Consider the following 24,593-nt stretch of genomic DNA (forward strand, 5'->3'; position numbering starts at 1 on the left):
AAAAGTTACCCTTTCGAAGGTTTGATTTGACAGTTCACCAAAGCACTCTTGATCGTTGGAATATTAAGCGTTTGAATAGGAATCAAGAAGTAAAGTCTTTTATAGATGCATTTATCATTATTATTAAATACTAATAAGAAATATTTCAATCATCAAACTTATCAATAAACTTGAATTTATCATTCTTTTGACAGGTATTTGGTACAACAGTGACCACCGCGATTGGGTACGCGTTGCCGGACGATAGTACCCATTGTACCCTGTCAAAGGGTTGAGACCATCATCACTGCGCAAATCATCCTCCGCCAGCAGCAGCAGCATCAACAACGCCTGTCCCCCGCCGCCGCCCACGCCGCACCAAGTGAATCCCGCCAACAGCTGCAGCACCAGCAGCACTCCGCCTCACACCCAGCATCCGCATCCGAATCCGCATTCGCATCCGCATCCGCACCACCACCCACTGCCGCACCATCCACAGTATCAGAGCCACCAGCACAGGCGCAGCAGCAGCTCCAGTCACACCAGCCACGCGGAAAACTCAAGCGGTTTAGCCACAAAACCGGCCATCAATTTGCTTGGCAATCACCTGCAGGGCAACTACTTTGAGTTCCCGCCCACCGTTCCTGGCCAGGCGTTGTTGTTGCACCACAGCGGTCGCACCACAGTATCCACGCCTTCGCTTAACTTACAGCACCACCAACAGCAACAGCAACAGCCACAGCAGCAGCATCAGCAACACCCTAGCACCACAGCTGGTGGTCAGTACAGTTCGGCAGTTGCCAAAGCGGCTGCCTCCACTGCCTGTGCGCTCCTTGCCACCTGCCACGTGTCCAAAGATTCCGATTGCGATTCACCCCGACATCAGCAGCACCAGATACACCAGCTTCAAAACCCGGAGGACCTGCAGCCAACCGCAAACAAAATGGGTCGACGCGAGATAAAGCGCTCCAATACCAGTGGCTCCACCACCAGGTCCTACGACAGCGGCAGCGGTAAGTAGTCCATACAGTGGGGAAAACAATAATTTTGTGATTAAATTAAAGTTTAAAGGGAATTAGAAATGAATGAAATGAAATTGTAGTTTTCAAAATGGTGTCCTTAAATATTACTTTTATCCAAAATTAAGAGGTTGAAAAAGGCCAGCAAGGGGACATGGTCTAGAAAATTCTCAAAATTACTAATGAATAACTTTTTAAATTCCTCCGCATGACATAATAATGCGACCAAGTTTAATGATTTGCAGACCTAAAGTAGTGGACTTAATCCATGGCAAACTTAAACCCATCATGTCCAAGTACAGTGGTCCCCCACTAGAAAATACTTAAGGAACAGCAGATCCATTCAGCTGAACACAATTCGAAAAAAGGGGCAGTGGACGGGGCACTGCGTAATCGCCTTACGTCCTGCTATTAGGTCCCTGAATACCATGGGAAATGACATTAGGCTGGCAAATTAACTCAGCGGAGATTTGTTGTCAAGCTGTCGCTGTCCTGGCTTTCGAGGTTTTCTCAAGAGGTGTTCCAGGGGTGAAGGACTGGAGCTAAGCAAGGAAAGAAACTTCCATCAATTGTTCGGAAATTAGTTTCTTCAACTTGGCAATTCTATAGTTAATAATTTTTATTATGCGGAACCGAAACATTGTATTTTCAAATATGTTTTAACTAATTGAAAAATTAAAGTCAATTAGCTAAATAATGAATGGGAAGCAAGGAAATGTCATTGCTCCCCAACGAATTAAAACAAACAAGCAGTGAAACAAAAAATTTAATTCAATTTAATTGATAGCTTAAACTGCTTTAATTGGAAGATATTTTATTACCCAAACTCTGGCCTTGATTTATCTATGAGTTAATAAAAGACTCAAAATGTTGTTAGTTCGAAACAGAAATCTCTTTATTAAATAGGGCCAGCCTGTCTGGCAAAGCCGACTAGAAGTGACATGTTATATAGGTGAGCTTTCCAAGATTCATCTGGGAATCCCAAGGGTGCAAATGAGGCAGTAGAAACGCGAGGTTCGTGCCACAGACAAAATTTGCAATGTATATATGTGGACTTATTGGGATTTATGCTGCGCATTCTAAGAGCAGGTGGAGATAATGGTCGAGATGCTCTCCTGGCATCCGTGATGGTGGAAACAGTCATACTGGGATCCAAGACTTCTCTGGGAACAGCACACTTTCGAGGCTCGCTGGCAAGAGCTGTCCTGCTTGTAGCCCTGCTCCTGGGGAAATTGGAAGGCATCTGCAAGGCATGCGAAATATTTCAGAATGGTCGTGGTAGGGTTGGTTTTGCGGTTTCAGATGCCGCAGTTGCTGCACTGGCTTACCTTTCCTGGTGGAGGGTCGACGCGGTGGGAGTGGTGCGGCAAATCCGGGAACCGAGAAACCGGCTAGGGGCGCGAGTTCCGCTGCAATTAAGAGGCGTCAGCATGTAAACCATGGAGCTAAAGTGCAAGTTAGTGGAGGCTGGATTGTGTATGGTTATGTTTGTGTGCACTTTCACCAATTGAGCGCCTCTGTGTGTTCAATCAATTAATGAACAACGACCTCGAGTTTGGGCTTTAATGAACAACAGCAGATGAGCCAAGTACACAGCGAGATATTAAGTGGTAATTAGTACCGCTGATTAAGATGATGTTTTTGATTTATGTTATGTCAAAGTTCGTAACAATTCAATTTAAACTTCTTAAAATATTTACCAATATTCAAAACATGTAATTTCACAATACTGAGTTCATTTCTCATTAATCAAATCGTTTATTATTCTTTCCTAAGTGTACTTTTGCCAATTATGAAGGAACAACATAATTATATCCTTCAGTGAGCTCCCAAAACAATGGAGCTGCAATTGGATTTGCAGGTGTAAATTGTGTTCTGCGGCACGTTGTAGACGGCCAATTAAAAGATAGACCATCAATGGCCAGTGGCCTCCTGGCAGTCGGTTAATTGATAGGGCTGGAGGGATTGTGTAATTGCAATTGAATTGTGAGCGGATTACATGTCTGGACAGTCGATTGGCAACCAATTAAATAAACATATTCAAGTCGTTCCAGTGAATTGGTAAATTTTAATTTGGTTTTTGGATGAAGTGAAATTGATGCGATAATTGACAACACAGCTGAGGTGATAAATATATGGAGTAGTTGGAAACCAAACCATGTGTTATTCTTGATAGTCGCGTCCTTCACCGAGTTACAGAAGCTTAAATAAAGAAAAGATAACTAAAAACATAAATGCTAAAGTCGAGTGGACCGACTTTAAGATACTCGCTACTCAGAGTCTATAAAAAGCCAAAAATACTTTTTCTTGATACTAATTGAAAGAGATTGGAAGGAGAGTTATTCTATTTTTAACTAATCGAGTAACGAATATAAACAGCTTAGTTATTCAGCACTCTAAAATATCAAACTACATAATTTTTAATGGCAGATTTATTATGATGTAACACTTATGATTTTGCAATATTGTTGTTGTGCACGAATTGTTAATGTTTTGGTTTCTCATCGCCAAGCGGGAAATATATTTACAAAAGTTAAAAACTTAATATATGTTAAAAAATAATAAATTAAGTTTGCGTTGGAGATTTTAAGCAATTAAATGCGAAGCAGCACCGCCCATTCGCCTATTCGTTGGCATCTAGGACCTTGGCGATCACACCTTGCATCACACTGTCATCGGCACACGGATTGACGTCCCAGAAGGCTCCATGGCAGCCGTAATCCTCGAAACAGTTGTACCGAACCTTCTTGCTCTCGTCGGAGCAGCAGTTGAAGATCGCCCAAACACATTTGCTGACCTTGGGTTCACTGTCCGACTGTGGCGACTGGTTGCTTGGCCTTCGGTTGGGAGCCAAAGTTGGGAGTCCCACCTGCGGACGCCGTGTGGGCGGAGGTCGGGGAAGGAAAGAAGGTCGCCGTTGCTGCTCTCTCTATTGGAAAAAGTTGGTAATCCATAGGTCAGGTCGAGTAAAAGATATCGAAGCGATAGTCAAAGGTAGCGGTTAATTTGTAAAGCCCTGTGTTATTCACATTTCGAATGGTATCATGTTCAACCCCAATAAAGCTAGCTTTAAATGCAAAGAATTCAATTGGAGATATGACAGATCACTTACCTGGTTCTCTATCGTCGCGTACAAATTGTGGCCGAGGCGTGGTGGTCGTGGTTTGATTATAAATAGAATAATCAGCTTGTTCAGGATCTGATGTGTGTAGCAAGTCGAGATCTCCTCTAGTTCCAATGAAAATTGGTGTAGGAGTGTTATCTTTCTGTTGATTCCCCGTTAGATGTGGTTTCTTATTCCACACCGGATAATAAATACTGAAATAGTTATACATCATTCGAGGTGATAGGCGATAACTAGGTGATAGACTATCTTACGGTGTATATATTAATGGCGAGACTTCCTTGTAAGGTACTCTATAGTGAAATTTGATGACTTCTTCATTGCCATTTATTTTATAATAGGCTTGTCGGCGTTGACGACTGTGGTACTTCTTGGGATGCTTTCCCAGATACACCTCCTTGTTGGGTACCGGTTCCGCCAGTTGCTCCGCTTTGACTTTACTGGCTGGGAGACCTTTAAGATCTTCGGCTAGGACGATCGGCTTGTCGGGAAGGATATCGAAAAGGATTTGGTCCTCCTCTTTATCCGGACGTTGCTGTGCATGATGGTGATGAGTTCGCTTGTGCTTCTTGTGTTGATCAGTTGCGGTTTCGGATTTGGTGGGATCTGCATAGAAGAGATAGGAAATGTCAATTAGATGCTTTTTTCATAATGCAGATTAATTTATTAAAAATAAAAGGAACTTTTTGCTTGAAAAATAAGGAATTAATCTATCAATTTACGATTAAAAACTGTTTAAGACTTACCATAATCTTCGCTGACAAAATCCTCCTTGTACATGATCACCGGATGATCCTTCTGCATGACGCCATTCACAATCTTTACTTTATGTATCTGCAAAGAAAAGAAGAGAGATTGTAAGTCGAGGGAATGAGAGAGTGCTGGAGTCCACTAACCTCTACATTGTCGGCATCCGGCGGTATGATGGCATAGTCGCTCTCGTCCTCGGAGGATGGACGACCAACGGTCTGGGCCACCAGGCCGAGCAGCAGGACAAACAAGAGAGCCGGAAGTGTGCGGCTGGACAAGCTGCCAGGGGACAGCGCAGCAGTTCGATTCATCTCCTTCGTTTGGCTGGCGGGTCTGCAATTGGCAGCAAGGAAAGATTGTGCATTAGTTCAACTTTGTTTTTGCAGTTCAATCTCAATTATGTACTTGGCCCACCATCACCCCTCTCCCCTTCTAAAAAAAACAACAACAACATATAAATCCTCCTTGAAAAGTCAAACTCAAACACACATCAGGCAGGACAACCGCCGATGGCAAAGTTTTGAAGTTGTAAATTTTGTTGCGGTTTTGTTTTGGCTTCTGGGATCGGGATCAGGATCTGGCTTGGCTCGGTTTGCCCCAGTTTGGTTTTGGGGTTTGTTTTAAATTAGACATCAAGTTGAGTTCAATTTTTCTTGGCTTTTGTTGCCGCCCGTCCGCCCGTTCTGCTCTGTGGCAAACTTTTGAATTACTTTCGTTGGCTTTCTGTTTTGCTTTTTATACCCCCATTTCGTATACTTTATTTTATTTTATTTATTCTTTTTCCTTGGTCCCGGGCACGTCGAATGCTGCCAGCCATAACCCAATGAGGTTGAGTTCGCAGGAGCGTTTCCAAGCGAAAAAACTTGTCCGACACCCAGGCACAATGGCTAAGCACTTTAGCATTTCAATATTCTAAAGCACACTCGTTCTCTGCTGTTTTCAGCAGCTCAAACTAACCGACTGCCTAATCGTAATACATTTACCAGCAAAAAAAAAATGAAATGCTATTTGCAATATTTCCGTTTGAATCCTTACACGTTGACCGTTGAAGTCAGACTGAAACGAACGCCCCAAATTGCTTTTCAATATAAATGAAATGTTTCCATTTGAACAGATGTCTTCCATGAATTGCGATGTCTCATTCTCTCAGCCACGATAAGAGAATACCTTCTTTTCGGTAAACAAGATACCACTGATATCGACGTCATTGATTTTATGACAAGAAAATTAGTAAGAATTCTGAGGAAAAGTACGCGAATGGATCATTTCGTAATTATTTTTACGACAGCTGCAATATTCTACGACATTCTGTGTTCGAAAACATCTGAATCATTGCGACTTGTTTTTGAAATATTTAGTATTTATTTGACTTCTAGAATGATTTGCTGTGTTTGTTTGAGAACAACTATAAAGTATTCGTTTATTTAACAGTTTTTATTACGTTTTGCCCTTAATCTCTCTTACTTGACCAAAAAATGTCGTATTAAGCTGACTTTTTCCTGTGCTCACTGTTTCCCCGTTAACAAGACAGCCAATTAGAGAAGACAAAGCATAGCATTACCATCAAGGGAGAAAACCTGACACCGAACCTGAAAACAGAAAACCGCCAAAGGAAATTAGTGGGAATGGAATTGGAGTGGAAAGAGCAGATAATTCATAGACTATATTAGATCATAAATCATCTGTGCAACAATCCGCATGGAAATCAGATTTTTGCGTTGGCCATGTGTAATTGAAAATTCCTTCACTGATATGTTACCTAATTGCATTTGCACGTAATGATTACCAAACTGTTTGCATATTTCGGCAACAATTTTGTGGGGATTGCTAAACTCTCATTTTGTTGTGCAAAATCCAGGGTCGAATGAACTAAAACAAAAATTTGCCAAAATGCATTTCACCCGCCCAAACTGCAGCTGTTGCCCATAAAAGTATGCTAACGGATACATCGATGCAACTTTTTATATATATAACGACTTACTGAATGTACTAAAACCCACAACGGGCACTCTAGCAAAAAATCCCTGGCAATCGGCTGCTGAGCCACACAAGTAACCCGGTTTATTGAAGCTGAAAATATTGGGTCAGGATGCGACCCGAAACAACATAAGGACCTGGGAGCAGCACAAAAACTCGATTTCCAAATTGTGTGAATAGCCAACGGAAATTGTAAGTTTGTTGGGGGCATAACCCTCAATTTGTTGCTACAACAACGCCAATTCGAGTGAGCCACAAGTGGCCGATGTATAAATGAGCATGGAAAACAAGCTGCCAAAAAAAGGGAAATAAAAACGGGGTTTGCTGCATCATAAATATGAATAAAACTGGAAAATAAAATATGTACCTCGCATGCCGTTCTCCTCCGGCTTTCCTTTTTGACTGCTTATAGAATTTCCATAAAATATTCAATTTCAATATTTTTCCCACAGACAGTGTGGAAAACGAGATTAAAAAGTCCGCTCTTAATTGGTTTTCGGGAGAATTCTATATTTAGTTTTGTACTTTTTTTCTCATATTGAGAATTTTGACAGTGCGGCCGCAATTTTCTGGCATTTACGGCCTGTCGTATGTATGTTGTATTTTTGAAATCTTTTTAACCCAGAATAATCCAATTTGGTTCTAGCGTATTTTTGGCCAGAAACTACAAGTCACTTTAATTGGGTTTATGCAGCAGGTACATTTTATGCCCGGCAAACTGAGTTACTGGCAGCTCTGCCTAATTGGATTTAGTTGATGTAATAAACAGTGGGATATACCATCAAAATTTTTGGTAAAGAAAATCCCTTTACAACTTTTCAACTCAACCATTAGCCCATATTAAATATGACTCTTTTAATTAAGCCAAATGTGTTGGTGCATTATTCATGGCACGATTTGCCGTCCACTGACAATTTTAATAATTATATGCAAAGTCCTTGCAGCTCTCGCCTCTGCGCACATTCGCTGATATTGTACCGACCATCTGTGGCTCTTCACAAAGGCGCAAATTCAATTTCAAGAGCTGCATGTTGCCACAAAAAAGGGCTGGCTCAAATTCAAATACCCACAAGGTGCACAAGGTCCACATCCTCCCAGTTCGGACCACACACACATGCAGCATAACGTCGATTACCACTCATTAGAAAGTTATCGGCAACGGGGCGAATGCAATTTAGCCTACGGCCAGCTGGACTACACCTGAACCCAGGCGAACTGGTGACCTGGGCACGGAACTCGAGACCAGGCACCCGGAACCAGGAGCCGCTTACCCGTAAGTGCGGCCATTTGGTCGCAAACACTGTGGCTCCAAAAAGATGATGTGGGCAGCCAAGTGTAGCACACCGCCACCTCCTGCAGCCAACAACCTGGCAACGAGGTCGATTACACTAGCCAACAGGGAATTTTTATATAAAAATAAGGAAAGAATCAAAAATAACAAAAATTGCTTAGTAATTTATTTGGAGATGAAAAACTTACATATTTTTATAAGCTATTATTGTTATTTAGTCAATTTATTCTCTTATTTGAGTTATTTTTTAACTTTTTTTCCTGTATTACAAAAATACATACTTTTTGAAAGTGAAACATTCCTCACAAGAAGGGAGATATCTCTTATCTTTTAGGCTGCTTAAAACATGAGAAAATTTTAAACTTTTAGAAATTGAACTTCCTAAAAATTAATTTACTTTGTCTGGTCAAAAACTGAAGTTTTACCTAACAGTGTCATCAAAGCAACATGTTTTGTGGCCTCCTCCTACGGTTACTTTGCTTTTCGGGCCAGTAACTAAATGGCGGGCAAAGCCATAAAGTGGCACGGAAAATCGGATTTCATTAGTTTTATATTTATTCAGATACAGATATAGATATAGATAAAGATAGGGATACACTTGAATGGTGCTGGGGCTGCGCAAACATCCGGAAATGTTCGATCGTAGCGAGGGCTGCTAATTGATATGGAAATTTGGTTGCTGGCCCCGGGCGAGCAAACTCATCAAAGTCGGAAAACTCATTGCAGATGCGATTAAAGGCAAACACACTGGGGTAAACATGCAGAGAGGTAAGAAGATGCTTCAATCGGAGCTGGCCTCGTGCGATATTGAATCGACTGTTTGCTCTGACCTAAAAATACGCAATAAACTGCTTGGCTTTTTTCTTGGTATGCTCATCATGATGTCGATGCTGATGATCAGCGAAAAATTGTAAGTGAAATTTACCCTCAGTTTGAATGTGATTTTAAAAACGATTTCAGTTTTTATGTATACTTTTTGTGTTTACGTTGGCCTTAGTGGTTTTTTTTTTCTTTAGAAGTCGAATTCGTTCGAAAATTGCTTATGCCAGAGAGAGCAACACGTGGTGTTGGCTTGGGATGTGGTAGCACCTTTGTTCCTCCTTAATTGGCTTAGGAGCATGACGTGGCCACAGAAACGATGACAGGGTTATCCTGGGCGTTTTCCCCAGCTCTATTCAAGTGTCAAAGTGTCGTACGTCAGGGCGAGTTACGTCGTTGCAGCGGCAACAGAATGCAAATGCCAGCAGGCATTGCCTCCACATGCAACCCAATCCAATACTGAGCATACTGCATAATTGTGATGTTCCTGTCGATGCCAAATCAATATGGGTCAGACCTGCTGGGAAGGAGCAAGATGTTTCAGGGGGATTGTAATTAAGCTGCTCGGATTTTTTGCACACAGGTTGCACTGGGCCCATGGCGAATGCGTAATGCGATTTGGCCGATCAATGGTGCGTATACGTAACATGGCCCTGGCCTGCTGTCAGCCGTTTTTACTCTCTGTTTTTTTTTCTGTTACTCTTTCCCCGCCACACTTTCATTTCGGTGTTTTTGCTTATTTAATGCACACACAAAAACATACATTTTTTTTGTTTGTCTCGCCATTGTTGCCGTTGCCGTTTTTACTTGTGTGATTTTGATCTGACTGGAAGCTTGCCCTGCAGGCCAACGGCAACCAACTTTTCTTATTATTGTTCAAAATGAAATTTATGCGGCACGCACACTCACACTCAAACGCCCAGAAAGCAAAGTGGGGCATCATCATCCAGTGGGAAACAATGCAAGTGGAAAATGTTTTCAACCATTCTTGTCAAGTTTTTGTTGCTCATTCCGGGTCGAAATGTAGGCGGCACACATTGCAATATGTTTCTATGTATAACAAATGGGAAAGGGATGAGGTCAGGATACAGAACTAAGACACATAGCAGTGATCAATTCCATTGAGAAATGCAGAAGGCCTCAACCTTTGGCCTGAATCAAGTGGCCTGTGTGCGTTGTCTGAGGCTGAGGTATCAAAACTTGGTTATCATGTACGAGTAGGTAGCTCTTTCAACATCCTTCACAGTTGTCAACCCACAAAGGATAGCCAGTGCAGCGTTTGTATCCCAACTGTCATTGGGCTTTGTCCTTTATGTTCTGTATGTTCTGGTCCTGGCTGATGGCGAGCCAACTAAAAGCTGGGGACAATAACGAGGGAAAACAAAAACAGACTGGCTGACACATTCATGGGAACTTAACTTCATTCGAAATGCCCGACATTCGAGTTTTGCCATCTGACAGCGGCACGAGCCGCAAACGAAAATTGCGAAAATAAGGGGCAGGGAATAAGGGTAGTGGGTGGTGTTTGGTGTATGACTACCGCTAGGGAAACAATATCAACATGTTAAAAGCACAACAAGTGCCAGTCAGCCGAGAAGCACTAGGTAGTTGCGGTACCGCAGAGCCAGTGCTCCATCCACTTGAAGTGGCGCCAAGGTTGATGGCACTTTGTGAGCAACCACTTGGCTACTTGGCTACTTGGCTGCAGTTCTAATTGCAAAAGTTGCTCAGAAAGCCAAAGCCAAAGCTAGCGAAATTATATGCACTCAGCCAACGGAATCCGAATGCCGCGGCCAAGAGGAAGTGGCAAAAACATAAATATCCTTGCCAAGGAGCTGGAATGTCAGTGGCAGGCTGTCGTTATGAAATATAACTGAAAATAGATTATCAGCCAAGGTATACGAATATAGCCTCCCTCCCAAGCATGGCCAATTGGCTTAATTGTTATGTCAACGCCTGGCCCACGCGGCGTATGATAAATGCCCCAGCTGTGCTTACAGCTACTTACACATTCATTGTCCTGGCGCCAAAGGCGGCCTAAGCACTTTGTTCGTCCTGCAGAAGGATCGGCTCAACTGTCATCCGGCAAATCGCCGTTTTTATTTTGCGTGCTTTGCATTTGTTGCTTGGATTAATGGAAAAATTTTGTTTTCTTGAGTTCTATCTACTAGCTATCATTTACCACATATTTTATGTTTAATGGAAAGGTTTTGAAAGATTTTGTGCTTAGGCTGAGACTATTTTTTGCTAGCATACCCCTGCGTTTATATTTTATTTTAAATATGGTTTCCTTTTCAACTTGGATCATTTTTTCAGGGAATATTTTATGTTCTGGTTTAGATAATCCTAAGGCTTAACTATTTAAGTAAACAATAGATAAATAATATATTAGACTACAAAACGAATGTAATGAAATAATTTAAGGACTAAATAATAATAATAATCATTGTTAAAACTTAATGGAGATTCCAATAACTTCTGTACAAAAATACTTTCACCCCAAAATGGGACCACCATGAAAATAATTTCGGGTTAATTCCATTAAAGTCATTTTGGCATATTCAGTACATTTGGAATTTATAAATTCCTGGCCAGAATTATGTGTTTTGGACGGGTCTAGCCTTTGTCTGGCTTTTTGGGGTAAAACTAATAATGTCATTCGCTGAATGCCAGGATGTTGGTTCAACTGTCGACCGAGCAGGCAACGCACAATTGACAGCTAAATTGTCTGTCAATTTGTCTCGCTGGCTGAATGCGTTATCCTGTCTATTCCGAGTGAGTGTATATGGGAGTTTGTGTGTGTTTTGGCCATTGTTTAGTTTGGCCAGAACTGACAGATTGCCATTATCATGGGCGCTGTTGCCGTTACTCACTGTTGGTTACTACTTATTGCTGATGCTGCACACTTCCGCATTTGTGCGGCTGCTAAACTGCGGCTTCAATTTTGACTAGCTGGATGGCCGTCCTTTGTCCTTTGTCACTCCCTATATGGATATGACCCTCTATATATTTGCTTAGCCGGTTGTTCGTTATTCGGGCACATTTTTTGCGGCCTGCTCTGAATGGCAAAGTTCAAACGGTGGGCCAACCAACCAGCCAAGTAAAATGGATCCTATGTACCGCTTTCAATCTTATAGCATACCATCCCATTTTGATTCCATCTTCCTGTCTCCGGTTTTCGGGTCCCATGTGTGTGCCTTCCGAGTATTTCGCTTCGTTTGCTCCGCACTTGTTTGTGTATTTTGGCACACGTCTATTTGTGTTGCCTGTCGGGCCTACTATGCTGCCAAGGACAAGGACGAATCCGAAGGATTTGCAGACTCCTCGTATGAGTGTGTGTGTTTGGTGCTCTTTGAAAGCTTGTGTTTGCCCAACTGCGGCGTTGGTGGCAGTTTCTTGAATAATGCAAAATAGTAGCATCAAATAACGGCACCAAAAGTGACTTAAAGTTTTAATGAAAATGCCAGGCTCAGGCAAACACCACCCCACTTCTCCGACTTCCTGGCAAAACAGTCGTACATTAAATATTAAGTGGCCTTATAGCATTGCCCCGGAGAGCATATTAAATTTTGGCACACAAAAGGGAGCTTCCTCTCGACATTAAACTTCGGAGCTTGAATTTTCAAATATTAATTCAATTCGATGCTTCATTTCAATTTAAGGCCAAACAAATTGGCATTTTGAACTAAAACTTTAGCTGCCATTTGGGCCACCGTTATCGTATTTTATGGCCAAATCAAAGTCCCCAACTTGACCGGAAATATCCTGAATTTGTGGCTGCTTATTGATTGGGCTATTTAGATGACCAACTAAACTAAGTATCTGTGTGAGACTCAGAAGCCGAATTTCGGTTGACCATAAACTTTCGCCCAGTCTTCCACAACATTGAGGTGTTTTGGCCAAGTTGCGGTCATGACCGAATGACCAAGCTGAAAATGGTGGCTTAAAATATACTTAACTTGGGGTTTCAATATGGCTTAGGCACAGGTGAGACTAACTTATTCAACTTTCCGAGTAAAAACATTGTCTCAAACTTACCCAACACTGTTTATTTTGCTGGAAAACATTTACACAGCTTTAACGCTTCTAATTTTCCTCCTATTCATCAGAGCTCTACTGTTCATTAATAAACAATGATGCCTTGTTCTACTTGAGGTGACATTTGTCAACCCCTTAATGGTGACTAATCCGTAATATTGTCAGCTCGTGTCTTAAACTAAACCGCATTTATTATGGGTCACACCTAAAGATTAAGCGTTCGAATGCATAGCGATGTTCGGGAAAATACAGCTTGCAGTTTGTCACTTAAGTTTGTTCGAAATGCAGAGGCACGTTGCACGATTTCAATAATTCTGAGGCGTGTCGAAAATTTCGACTTTTCAATGATTGATAGGGGCGTTGACAGACAGAGGGGCGTGACCGTGGGGCGTGGTTAGGGGAGTCACAACCACAGACACGCGTTTCCAAAATGCGGTCAATTAGTCAAACAGAAAGCATTTTCTCTGTGAAGCTAGTCCTTTGCCAACCCGAACTAATTAAAACATGCTGAGCAAACTCGTTGGCTTACCGGGATGAGGGATTTCGATTGGGCTGGGGCTTCTGATTTTTGGGGAGTGGTAATAAGCACGTGCCACTGGGATTAGCGAGGTCGAGACGTTTAGTTTTGGGTTATTGATGGGACGGGCTCCGGCACGCCCTTTGCATACAAATTCACGTCCAGAGGCGGAAGGTCAGTGGTAATCGAGTATGACAAACAAGGCAAATATTTGCAGGTATAAAATATGGCCAAAAATCGGTAAAACAAAATTCAAACTCACAAATGATTCATTCGCATTTCAGCGTAATTTACTGTGATTAGCCACCAGGATTCCCCATGCAGACAATGGCTTATGGTAATTGCGATGAGCTTGGTTGGCGAGTAAAATTGAGAGGGAGCCCTCTTCTTTCAACGCCATTGTTCTTGTGTATATATATATATATATGATCTCATGCTAATGACATTTTCACAGCTTAAAGTCACCTGAGCCACTGGGCATGACCAAAAATTGTATGATCTTTTGCTTGAGCTTGAAAACTTTGAACCCATTAATCATTTTAATATCTTTATATCTAATTACTGATGCTCATTAGACAGCGGATATATAAATCTTTACCTAGATCTGAATGGCACACGCTATTTTATTATAATTTCCCCTGAAGCAGTTTTTTGTGTATCCATTAGTGGGTTTATCCCCTCTGCAATGATATTATAATTATATAATTAGGAAAAAGATTGTTGAAATGAGAATTTAAAAGTTCGAATTCCCAAAATTGTATATAATTTGTAAGGTGTTAGCGTATTAGCTCTTCGGTCGATCGACTTAATAACGTATTGACGTCACTTGAGCTTTTAACTCAACACCCATTCAATCTGAAGCCATTAATTTGTCGTTTTAATTATAGGAATTTATTGCAATGCTTTGATCAAGTTACTCTCACGAGAGACTCCACATTTAATTGAATATTTTCTAAGGTGCTTGATATAAAAAGCATTTGATGGAAAACTGAAGGTCATTGACAGGTTGGATGATGTTTAGACTTCAAGAAAAAGAAGAACAAAAATGGGCTAAACAAATAATCGAACTGGTTTTGAGTTCGATTACGTCAGGGCTTTAGTATTAACTGGTTATAACTACTAGCTATTATTACTTACTAGATGCAAATGAACCGCTTTATGAACTATGAGTGTAAAAAAGTAGGTATTTCCTAGCTTCCGTATCTCTTGAAAATTATGATTTCACTAACAACAAACCTAAGGCAGTGAGTAAGAGTGGGCGTGACAAACCGCAACCATCGTGGGAAATATAGTATGTGATCACCCAACCTCAATTCTCGACGCGTGCCTGTGGTTTCGGGCTTAGAGAAATTTAATCTAAGCCAGACTGCAGGGCAATTTGTAGGCTCGTGCACAATATGCAATTAAACTGTAATAAGCGCCTTGATGTAATACACAAGCTCTGCCTTAAAAGCTGTGATTATTTTCTTAATAAATAACACTTGCATTCTAGAAAGTGGCCACGATGAGCCATGGGCAAGTTGTAGGAACTTAAGATTCATGACCAGTGTTTAAGCAATGAGTAAGCTCGTTGGAAATGCAGGCACCTTGGAAATCCCTAAGCCTTCCACCGATAAGGGTTAAAGTCGTCACTGCTTCCCAGAATAAAGAAAATGCTATGTTTGTTAACATAAAATGCCAATTAAAACCAATAAAGGGAAATCAACAATCAAGACCGATGTAAAAATAGGGGCTCAAGTATATATATAAATAAACTCCAAACAAAAGCCGGGGATTCCCAAGTATGTGAGACATGAATGGTTGAACTTGAAATATTTTTGGACCGAAAGGGCACACGCACACATGACTTTAATTATGTGCGAAGCGAAAAGTATCTTTTAGATACTTTCAGTATCTTTCAGCTCCAATGAAGACAATGAGCGGCAACAACACGTTTCGTTTGCTGTTGGCCAAATTATGTGCTATGTGCTATCTGCCATGCTCTTAGTCTCAGTCGGAGTCTCATTCTCAAAAAAGCAACCAAAGCCCAAAGACAAACAACATATTTGAGCCCAGACTCCCGCACCAAAAAAAGCTTACACATGTCGACGGTTTTTTTTTTGTTGTTGTTTTATGTGTGCGTGTGTGTGTATTTTGTCAAATTAGCAAAAACTGGTTTACGCAGGTACTCTGCTTAGTTGGAAGCCCCAAGAAGAGCGGCGAATGGGGAACTTTGGGGCTAAAAAGACAAACAAAAGCCGTTTTGCTCATTAGCCGTCTCTCCGCAGCTCGGCAGTCAAACAAACTCTGGGTTGTCGTTTTCGCTGATATCAGTGGGTTGAGCGGGAGAAGGTCGAGAGAGTTTTTAACCCTAACAAAACCCACGAACCAACCCAACCGACCCACTGATACTGATGTATTACGGTATGAATTGTCATGCGTTCAGTCGGCCATCAAATGAAGCCAGCGAAAGCGGCTTATTTATGTAGGGTCCTCTGGCTGGCTCGGGATATGAGTATAAAGATCTGGGACAATCCAGTTTCCATCGGCACAGTCTCAGGAGCCTTAACTCTGCATTTCCACGATCCGCGAAACGAGTTTAACCGGGTAAAGAGTGTTTTTTCCCACCAAATAAAACTTTTGTTCTGATCAATGACAATCGTGATGCAAATCGATATGTTTTTCTACAATTATTTATTGCCTTGCATATTGCCTTATTAACTTTGCGTGGCATGAATTTCCTTCAGAAGCTGTTTAATTATTATCTAACAAGATGATTCACGAGATGAAGGTGTAGCTAAGTGAACTGCTTATCTCTGAATTCACTTAAATATTAGATTGATAAAGGCGATATAGTTATTTTTAAGTTGAATGTACTTAGAAAATTTGAGTATTACTTATATATTGAGTTTTTTTCAATAATTATATTAAAGCAAAAATAAAATCATGCTGGACTTACAGTACTATCATAATAAACTGACTAATAAAACAAACTTTGGCTTTATGGGGACAAGAAAGATTAAATATTTGAACTTTTTCTCTCACAACAAATATTATAATTTAAAAAAAAAACGTTTTTTTCCCTTTAAGAGAAGGTCATCGGAGTAGGTTATCCGATGCAAGAATTTACAACAATCTGGTCTTTTTTTAACTCACTCTTATCATGAAACATGCATATTTTAACGTTTAACCCAAACGATTGCAATGTTAATCAGAAAGAACTTCCGCAATGTAGGTTGGGAGAAACCATTTATATTATCTTGAAAAGAAAAATTCTTTGAAAAATCCAAATTTTATGCAAGCCGGCATATAGAGAGGGTAAATAAAGACGTACTGGAAAAAAAAATTAGACCAGGGGCGAGCAAGGGAGAGGGTTAATAAACACAAGCACGGATTAATTGCGCTTTTTTATATGGAAATTTGCTGCAGCAGCAAAAAAAATCGCCAGCCGAGCAGAAGGCCAACTGGTCGGGTGCCTGTTAATAACCGTTGGCTAAATTTGCCAAGCCAATAAACCAATCAAGAGCCCGGGAACATTATGTGCCCATAAAGCTCATACAACCAGCCGATAATCACGACCGAGAAGATGGAAAAAACATATGGCTGCTATATCTTCTGAAAGATCCACGATCCCACTTTTCACTTCGATATTTCCACTGCTTAGAACAGTTTTACATAGAGCTTAATAATTTTTCTCTTAATTTCAGTAATTGAACACACGAATTTCGAGTTCAATTGGCGTTATTCTCGATTCTTTTTGGCGCGATATTCTTATATATCTACAATATGTATGCGGTATACATATATAATTTGCTTAGCTCTTTGTTTGTCTCGCGTTTAGTTTGTTTTTATTACTTGTTTTTTTCGTTTCTTTTTATGCTTTTTGGCGGATCGCGACAGAGCAATGCTTACCGAGAGGTCTCCGACTTTGCACTGTTGGAATCTTTCTCTGGTATATAACTATATGAATAAACTTCGAACATGGGAAAAAAATCAAGAAGGAACGCTATAGTTAAGTGTCCCGACTATTAGATACTCAGTAATCTGATAACCAATTTCATAATTCATATACCGACAGCTTCTGACTCTTTTAATGTTATGTAATGAAGATGCTTTAATTTTACTAACGCCATCTGTTGGTAAGGGCATAGAGTTAGGAACATTTATTAAATGATACACACATAGTTTTCAACGAGCACAAAACACCCTTCTACTTTACGAGTAATGGGTAATCTTAAAAAGAGAGAGAGACAGATGAAAGAGCGCTGCTCTTTACCGCTCTCTTAAGAAAACAATACATTCATTATAATACCACACAAATTACTAGCAGCGCTGTGATCAAAGTCTGTGGATGTTGGGTACGTCACGATCATCGTCAGTGGGCAAAGTCCTTGGCCACAGTAATTCCACTTAACAATTATAAGTTTTCCAGACACCCACAAAGAGGGGTCTTTACGCCGGGAAATAAATGATTCATATCAGGAAACTGACAGTGCACTTTCCACATAAGGGATTGTCTATGTCAGAATCCACAGATGGCCGGGTTTCTAATTATGAATGTGCATCTGGAGGAACGCTTGACTAATTCCCAGTGTTTTAAGTCACCGCCAGAATCAGAAGCCATCAGCAAGCCCCCTCTGAAGGCACGACCTAAAAGGCAGTCAAATTGGGAACTGAAATATGTCACGTTTAGCATGACTTTACGGACGCAGAAACGGACTGACAATGACGAATGCTAATTGCACTTTTCGCCATCAGAACGAAAAGCCCATTAAATGGCTCTCAATCGACGCTGGAGTTTTCCCATTCATTAATGCTACGAAAATATTGGCGTCGTGAAAATGAAGGTCCACCAACCAATAAAAACCTATGTAAATGCAAATGAACCAACTTTATTGTTTCGTTTATATGAAAATGTTTGAAAAGGCTTTATGAAGCCATTAGGACTTAAAAAGTTATGAAATGGTCGTTGTTGCTTACCAAGTTTTGTTCAAAACTGACGATTTTAACTAGAGTATAAAGAAAACTGTTTAAAATTCCTTTCTTAATTATAAAATTATAATTTAACATTTATTATCTTACTATAAGGAAAAACAAAGGAAAAAACAGTGGAAAAATAAAACATAAATTAATTTAATGTTAATACATAAATAACAATGATTAACAAATAAAAAAACTATTACAAATTTTTTTATAATATACCTTATTATAATCAATTTTATTTTTATACTCGTACATACAAGTATATTAAATGCATATATGGAAATAATAAGAAAAAAAACATGTTTTATACAAATATTAAATAAAATTATCAAAATCAATTTTATTAAAACAAAAAATAAAATTGATTTTTAAATATAGGAAAATAGAAAAATTATGTCATATAATTTAGTTTTAATATTTATTCCTAGATTTTTTTCTTTTGTCACTTTCTTAGAAGTAAAATATTTATATATATAAAATATTAAATATTTAAATTTAATATCACTGATATTCTATAAAAAAAATTGGTCATGTAACGGATTCTTCGAACAGCTACGTATTCAACATAAGACAACAACGTTATGATAGTGGTCGTGGTGCGGCGGGTAGCGCGATGTAGGCCCGCTGGTTTTTTCTCACTTATCGCTAACAAACTTTTCGTCGCAAGTTCGAGTGCCAGCCGCGGGTCGGTTATTCTTGATGGATGGATGGGGTACTGTGAGGAATATAAAAAAGATGAGATATCTATTTTTAATTCAGAAGAAAGACTCGTTCGATGCGATATCATCATGGCATAATAGTTTGACTTTCCCATAGTCGAACAATTTCCGCATGAATCGCAGATTAATTATGAGGGTTAATGTGCGTGTCTACTGACATTTCTAATTATGAATGACAGTGTTTCGTGCAATTTCCGTACACTTTTATAATTACTTTATCATTTAATTTATTTATTTTTTTAACCCATATAGCAACCACAAACTTTGTCGGCAAATTCACGCAGAGTGTGCGTCGAATCGTGCAGGATGTGAAGGACGAGGGCGCGCCCAGCGGAATGACGCGTGACGAGGTCATCGAAACCAACGAGCGCCTGCGATCCCTGCGACTGCGTCTGGAGGAATCCTACGAGACCGCCAAGAAAGCCCTGATCAACCTCATGAACAAGTACGGCGACTCGAAGAGCCAGCGCAACATCTTCCAACGCTATCCCATGCTCAAGCTGATGATTAAGGTCGGTAAAAAGTACTACCCTTACAAAATTCTGATAAAATCACTATACTTATACGAGTATTAATATAAAAAAGGGTTGTTAAAGTACAAATTATATGTACAAAAATTCTTTAAAAATTACTTATCAACTAGTTGTGGTTATTACTCAATGCAAACGTTGATAATTGTAAGATTTTTTCATTAAAATCCGACTTTTTATACCCGTTTCTCGTAGAGTAAAAGGGTATACTAGATTCGTTGAAAAGTATGTAACAGATAGAAGGACCCTATAAAGTATATATATTCTTGATCAGTATCAATAGCGAAGTCGATTGAGCCATGTTCGTCTGTCCGTCCGTCCGACCGTCCGTATGAACGTTGAGATCTTAGGAACTATAACAGATACAGATACAGATCCTTGAGGTCCCTGGTCAGCGCAAGTTTATTTCAGAATCCTGTCCACTCTGACGCTCACAAATTACGAAAAACTAAAATCGCTGAAATCTCGGGAACTATTAGAGCTAGAAAGTAAAATTCAATCTCGGGAACTATAAGAGCTAGAAAGTTGTGCTTAAGAAAAAGTATAAAGAAGATGACACTGCAACTTGCTCCCAGTTTCAATACGGCCACGCCTACACTAACGCCCACAAGCCGCGGAAAACTGTGGCGTCCATAATATTATGGTGTATGCCTTCTTTTGACCTTGTATAACTTATTTCTGTTAATCTCTATCGATTTACCAAAGATTTTTCAAATCGGAACAATATTTCGCTATTTATGAATAAATTTAGGGTATAAGGCCTCAAATGCGCAGTGACGTCAATATCAGTTACTCAACATGCTTTCTCTGACAATAGGTGGCGCTTTGGGAATTTCCACTAGCAAAATGAATATTATACAGGTATCTTATAGTCGCGGCACTCGACTATAGCATTTCCTCTAGCTTAAAATGAAATGTGTCATTTTGGGACTTAAAAAAGATATAAAAAGCTTTAAAATTTGTGCTTTAGGATTTTTTTCTTTTTAAAGCGATACCTAGAGAATTTAAATTCTGGATTTGATAAGGCGTATGATTTTATGCTTAAAGAATTTTTTCCCTTTAAAATAGTAGTATGAGACAGACTATTTCAGTATAATTTCTAACAAAAATTAAGCTCATAACAAATTCCACACATATTTTGGATGAATAATATTCTGGTAAAATAAATAAAACAAATTATATATACATATAACATATTTAAAAACATATATATAACATATACATAAACGAAGTGTTAAATCAAAAATTTAAATAGGGATATATAATCAATTTAAATACATCCAGGAATAAAAATATAAATATACCACCCACAGGAAGTCATCCGTCTGGAGACCCAATACTGGACCCTGGTGGACATCCCGCGGCAGGAGAAGCAGGAAACAGTGCCCTCTTATGTGATGCGGGCCTGCTCGATCATGGAGAAGACCCAGAAGTCCGGCGAGGGCGTAAAGACCTCAGCCCGCCTGGCAGAGGAGGCGGCCGAGCGCCGGGAAAGGATGGAGAGATTGGAACGTAAGTGATTTTAGTTGACTGTGGGCTATAAAGTATATTTAAAAAAATTGCTTCCAAAGATATGACAACTGCCCAGATCGAACACGAGAATACGCAGCTGATAAACGACTTGTACCGCTTGCTGAAAAAGTATCTGGGACTGCGACACCTCATCCGTGTGCTGAAGGTGAGTGAAACCAGTGAAAAGTTAACAATATGCTTATCCCGTATATCTATATACCCGCAGGAAGAGTACGGCAGCTCAAAGATGTATCCGATATTTCCACGCTACACAATGCTGAAGGACATGATAAAGGGCATCATGCATGATCCGGACTACATGGAGGTGTGCCATGAGACGTTGGCCAACGCCAACTGAGCCGAGGGCACCGGAAATGGCAGGCGTCGCATGAGTGTCATTTGAGAGGGCCCAAAAACTACAAGCAATACCAATACAAACAGCAGTATACATTGAGGGAGGACTTAGGCACCAGAACCTATGACCTTGTCACATGTATACACATATATGCTGAATTCGCATGCGAATTTCTGAGTGTTTCCGGGAGTGATTTAGAAATTTCGTAACAGCTTCTTCCTCGAAACTCCTTTGCAGAGTTTCATCAAACTCTTTCGGCCCTTCTTTTAGCCAACACTCAAAGGCAAGCCAAGACAAACTAATCAACTAACTAACTAACTAAACTACATCCAGACCCTACCCACCACCCACCAACCACCAACTGAACAAGGAACTATTTACACTACATTATCAGATACAAACACTTCGGCACTAAAGTGCCAGCAAACAAACTAAAAGGCATTTATTTTAATGAACTTTTGAGATGAATACAATGTAAAACCTACAAGATACAAAATACAAAACACAAGAAGATATTTATTGATATAAATAGTAAACGAAGCGCTCAAAAACGATTAACAAATATCAAATGAAAAATCAAACAAAACTTTGTGTAATTTGTATGTACTACTTACAATAAACTGAGTCTAGTTATTATACACATAAATCTAGAACAAGACATATATACATATATATATATATATATATATGTATGAGTATATATGAGAAATAACCATACTAATCTAAACTGAATACAGCAGTTGATAGGGAGCATTAAACGGAGAAGATGGCTAATAGCTCTTTTTGTTTTTTTTGGCTTGACTTTGTCACCTGTTTGTTTAAAGTTTAAATTGGTAAACTAAAGAACTGGTCGATTAGCCATTAGCAGAATATTAAACTGATTACCAAAGTGTATCAAATTATAATGCATAAAACCCACGCCTAGATGTATTACTTACCTAGTTAGACAATATAAGGGAAATATTCCCAATCGATGTGAGCAAATACGAGAACTCTTAACACCTTTTTGTAGGACAACACCAAATTCCTTATCCTAGAACCTAACAAAATTGTTGATTTACACTTTTGGCCAGTAACTACTACTATTAGTAACAAGCAAATGCTTTATGTGTGTATCGAAACGTTCAGCTTTAAGTCCTTTGTAACACGCAAACAAGTCGAAACGCAAATGTGCATTTCATGAGTTCAGTTTAGCTATGTGTATTCATGGATTTGTTGTTGTTGTACATACATACATACCTTGTAGCTTTGTAATCCCTAAGCCCAAGGAAATAACGCAAACATACACAAACACACTATTGAATACAAAAGACCAAAGGAAAACCTAGACGAGCTTACAAACTTTTTACGAGAGCTAGAAAACCACAATTTTTATTTATGTTACTACATTTCGATGGAAATCTATTTTATTTACTGCTTCAAAGGTGGCAATTTACAGTCTTAATCGCAAGGGATTGAATACTAATACTACTACTACTACTAACTCTACTGACACACCCACCGATACACTGAGCATACCTACATATCCGAGAAAATATAGGAAATCAAAAACAGATTCGAAAAGCCGCAGCTATCAATGAAAGTGCAATTGAGTGCATAAATTAGTCGAACGATTGTTTGCCTGTCCATTATCCGCTTCACAGCATTCGATTGCTGGTTAATTTACCAACTAATACCCTCCCTTTAATCATACCAAATGCTTAAATATATATATTATTTATCTGCCTGCCTTCCCAGCGTTTAAATTATTTCGAAAAAAAACATATGATAACGCTAGCCTTTCAACAGCCACAAACAAGAAAAAAACGTTTATAATAAATAAATAAAAATAGATAATTGAATGTTGGAAAAATAGCAAATTAATTATGCAAAATCCATACTATAGAGTGAATTAACAAAATTTCATTTAGATGGTTAAGCCTAAGCGATGAGTTATCTTGTTTATGTAGTTAAATGTTGAGCATTTAAATTTGAATTTGTCGCAGACTTGCATATGAAGTGGAAAGTTAAATAATATAATAATATATGGTAACAAAAAGCAGATAATATAAAACTATGCAATTATAGCTAAACTAATTAAAACTAAACTGTAATGATCAGGTATTAAAGTTATGAAGTTTAATCAAAATAAATTAACCCTAATGTGTGTGTGTGTGCATGTGTGAGTGCTTCGCGTGAATGTGGCCAATACAAACGCATTGCAATATAGGTTACAGAATGAATAAAAAATAGTTTGGGGCAATATTGCTGCATACATACAGAGGCAAATATAAATACTATAGTTATATATGGTAAATGGTATTCGTATTATTATACAACTTATACACGATTAACAACATATACACGTGTACCCTACTTATACATACATACATACAGACAGACCCACATGAGCAGAACATGGGCAGTCGGTATTCCTACAAACCAAAAACTTCGTACAATTTTACCTTTTCAACATCTCAGTGTCTAAACAAAAAGCATTAAATGTATTTCCGCAGTGGAAGTTACCAATATATTGGATGTATCAGTAAAAATATGTGTCAAGACACTCGATAATATGAGGAAATCGATAAATATATTGATATGCAAAAGGAATTGAAATTGTGTTTTATTTGTTAAGTATCAAAGTATATTTCTATATATTGGAAACTAATGGCTTCGGAATTTTTCGACTGTTCTAAACATTTGTCATGTTATTTAAATTAAAAACATTTTTTAACTTTCTTATCTTTTATTTCGAAGAAATAATTAGAAGTTCATATGAAATATTTATTTTGTGTGCCAAGTTATAAGTCTAAAAGTCCAAGCTTTGCAGTTTTTAAAATGTATAAGAGTTTAAGATCTATGGTTTCTGACTGTGGAATTTCAAATTAATGATTTGGAAGGAAGCTGCATCAACAATTCTTAGAAATTGACATTTTTACATTATTTTACACAGTTCTTGTACTTTTTTACACACATCTTATACAATTACTAGCGCCCTCTACATCTGACTCATAAAACA

At 39.1% G+C, this 24,593-nt stretch overlaps 2 protein-coding genes across 2 annotated transcripts; one reads left to right on the forward strand and one right to left on the reverse strand.

The window, feature by feature from the left end:
* Positions 1-268: 268 nt before the first annotated feature.
* On the forward strand, positions 269-24,184 carry LOC108110218 (homeobox protein caupolican; the record flags this gene model as incomplete). Its single annotated transcript, XM_017219200.2, has 5 exons — positions 269-992; positions 19,448-19,707; positions 21,039-21,237; positions 21,297-21,403; positions 21,464-24,184. Coding segments are annotated over 5 exons (1,422 nt in total), but the record flags the coding sequence as incomplete, so codon positions are not given.
* On the reverse strand, positions 1,875-5,205 carry LOC108110219. Its single transcript, XM_041817786.1, is given in 7 exon segments — positions 1,875-2,241; positions 2,327-2,407; positions 3,657-3,921; positions 4,100-4,316; positions 4,377-4,728; positions 4,869-4,956; positions 5,019-5,205. Coding segments are annotated over 7 exon segments (1,332 nt in total). The 5' UTR covers positions 5,184-5,205; the 3' UTR covers positions 1,875-2,077.
* Positions 24,185-24,593: the final 409 nt, after the last annotated feature.

The sequence above is a fragment of the Drosophila eugracilis genome, unplaced genomic scaffold (assembly GCF_018153835.1).
Source record: "Drosophila eugracilis isolate 14026-0451.02 unplaced genomic scaffold, ASM1815383v1 contig_1135, whole genome shotgun sequence".
NCBI classification, from domain to species: Eukaryota; Metazoa; Arthropoda; class Insecta; order Diptera; family Drosophilidae; genus Drosophila; species Drosophila eugracilis.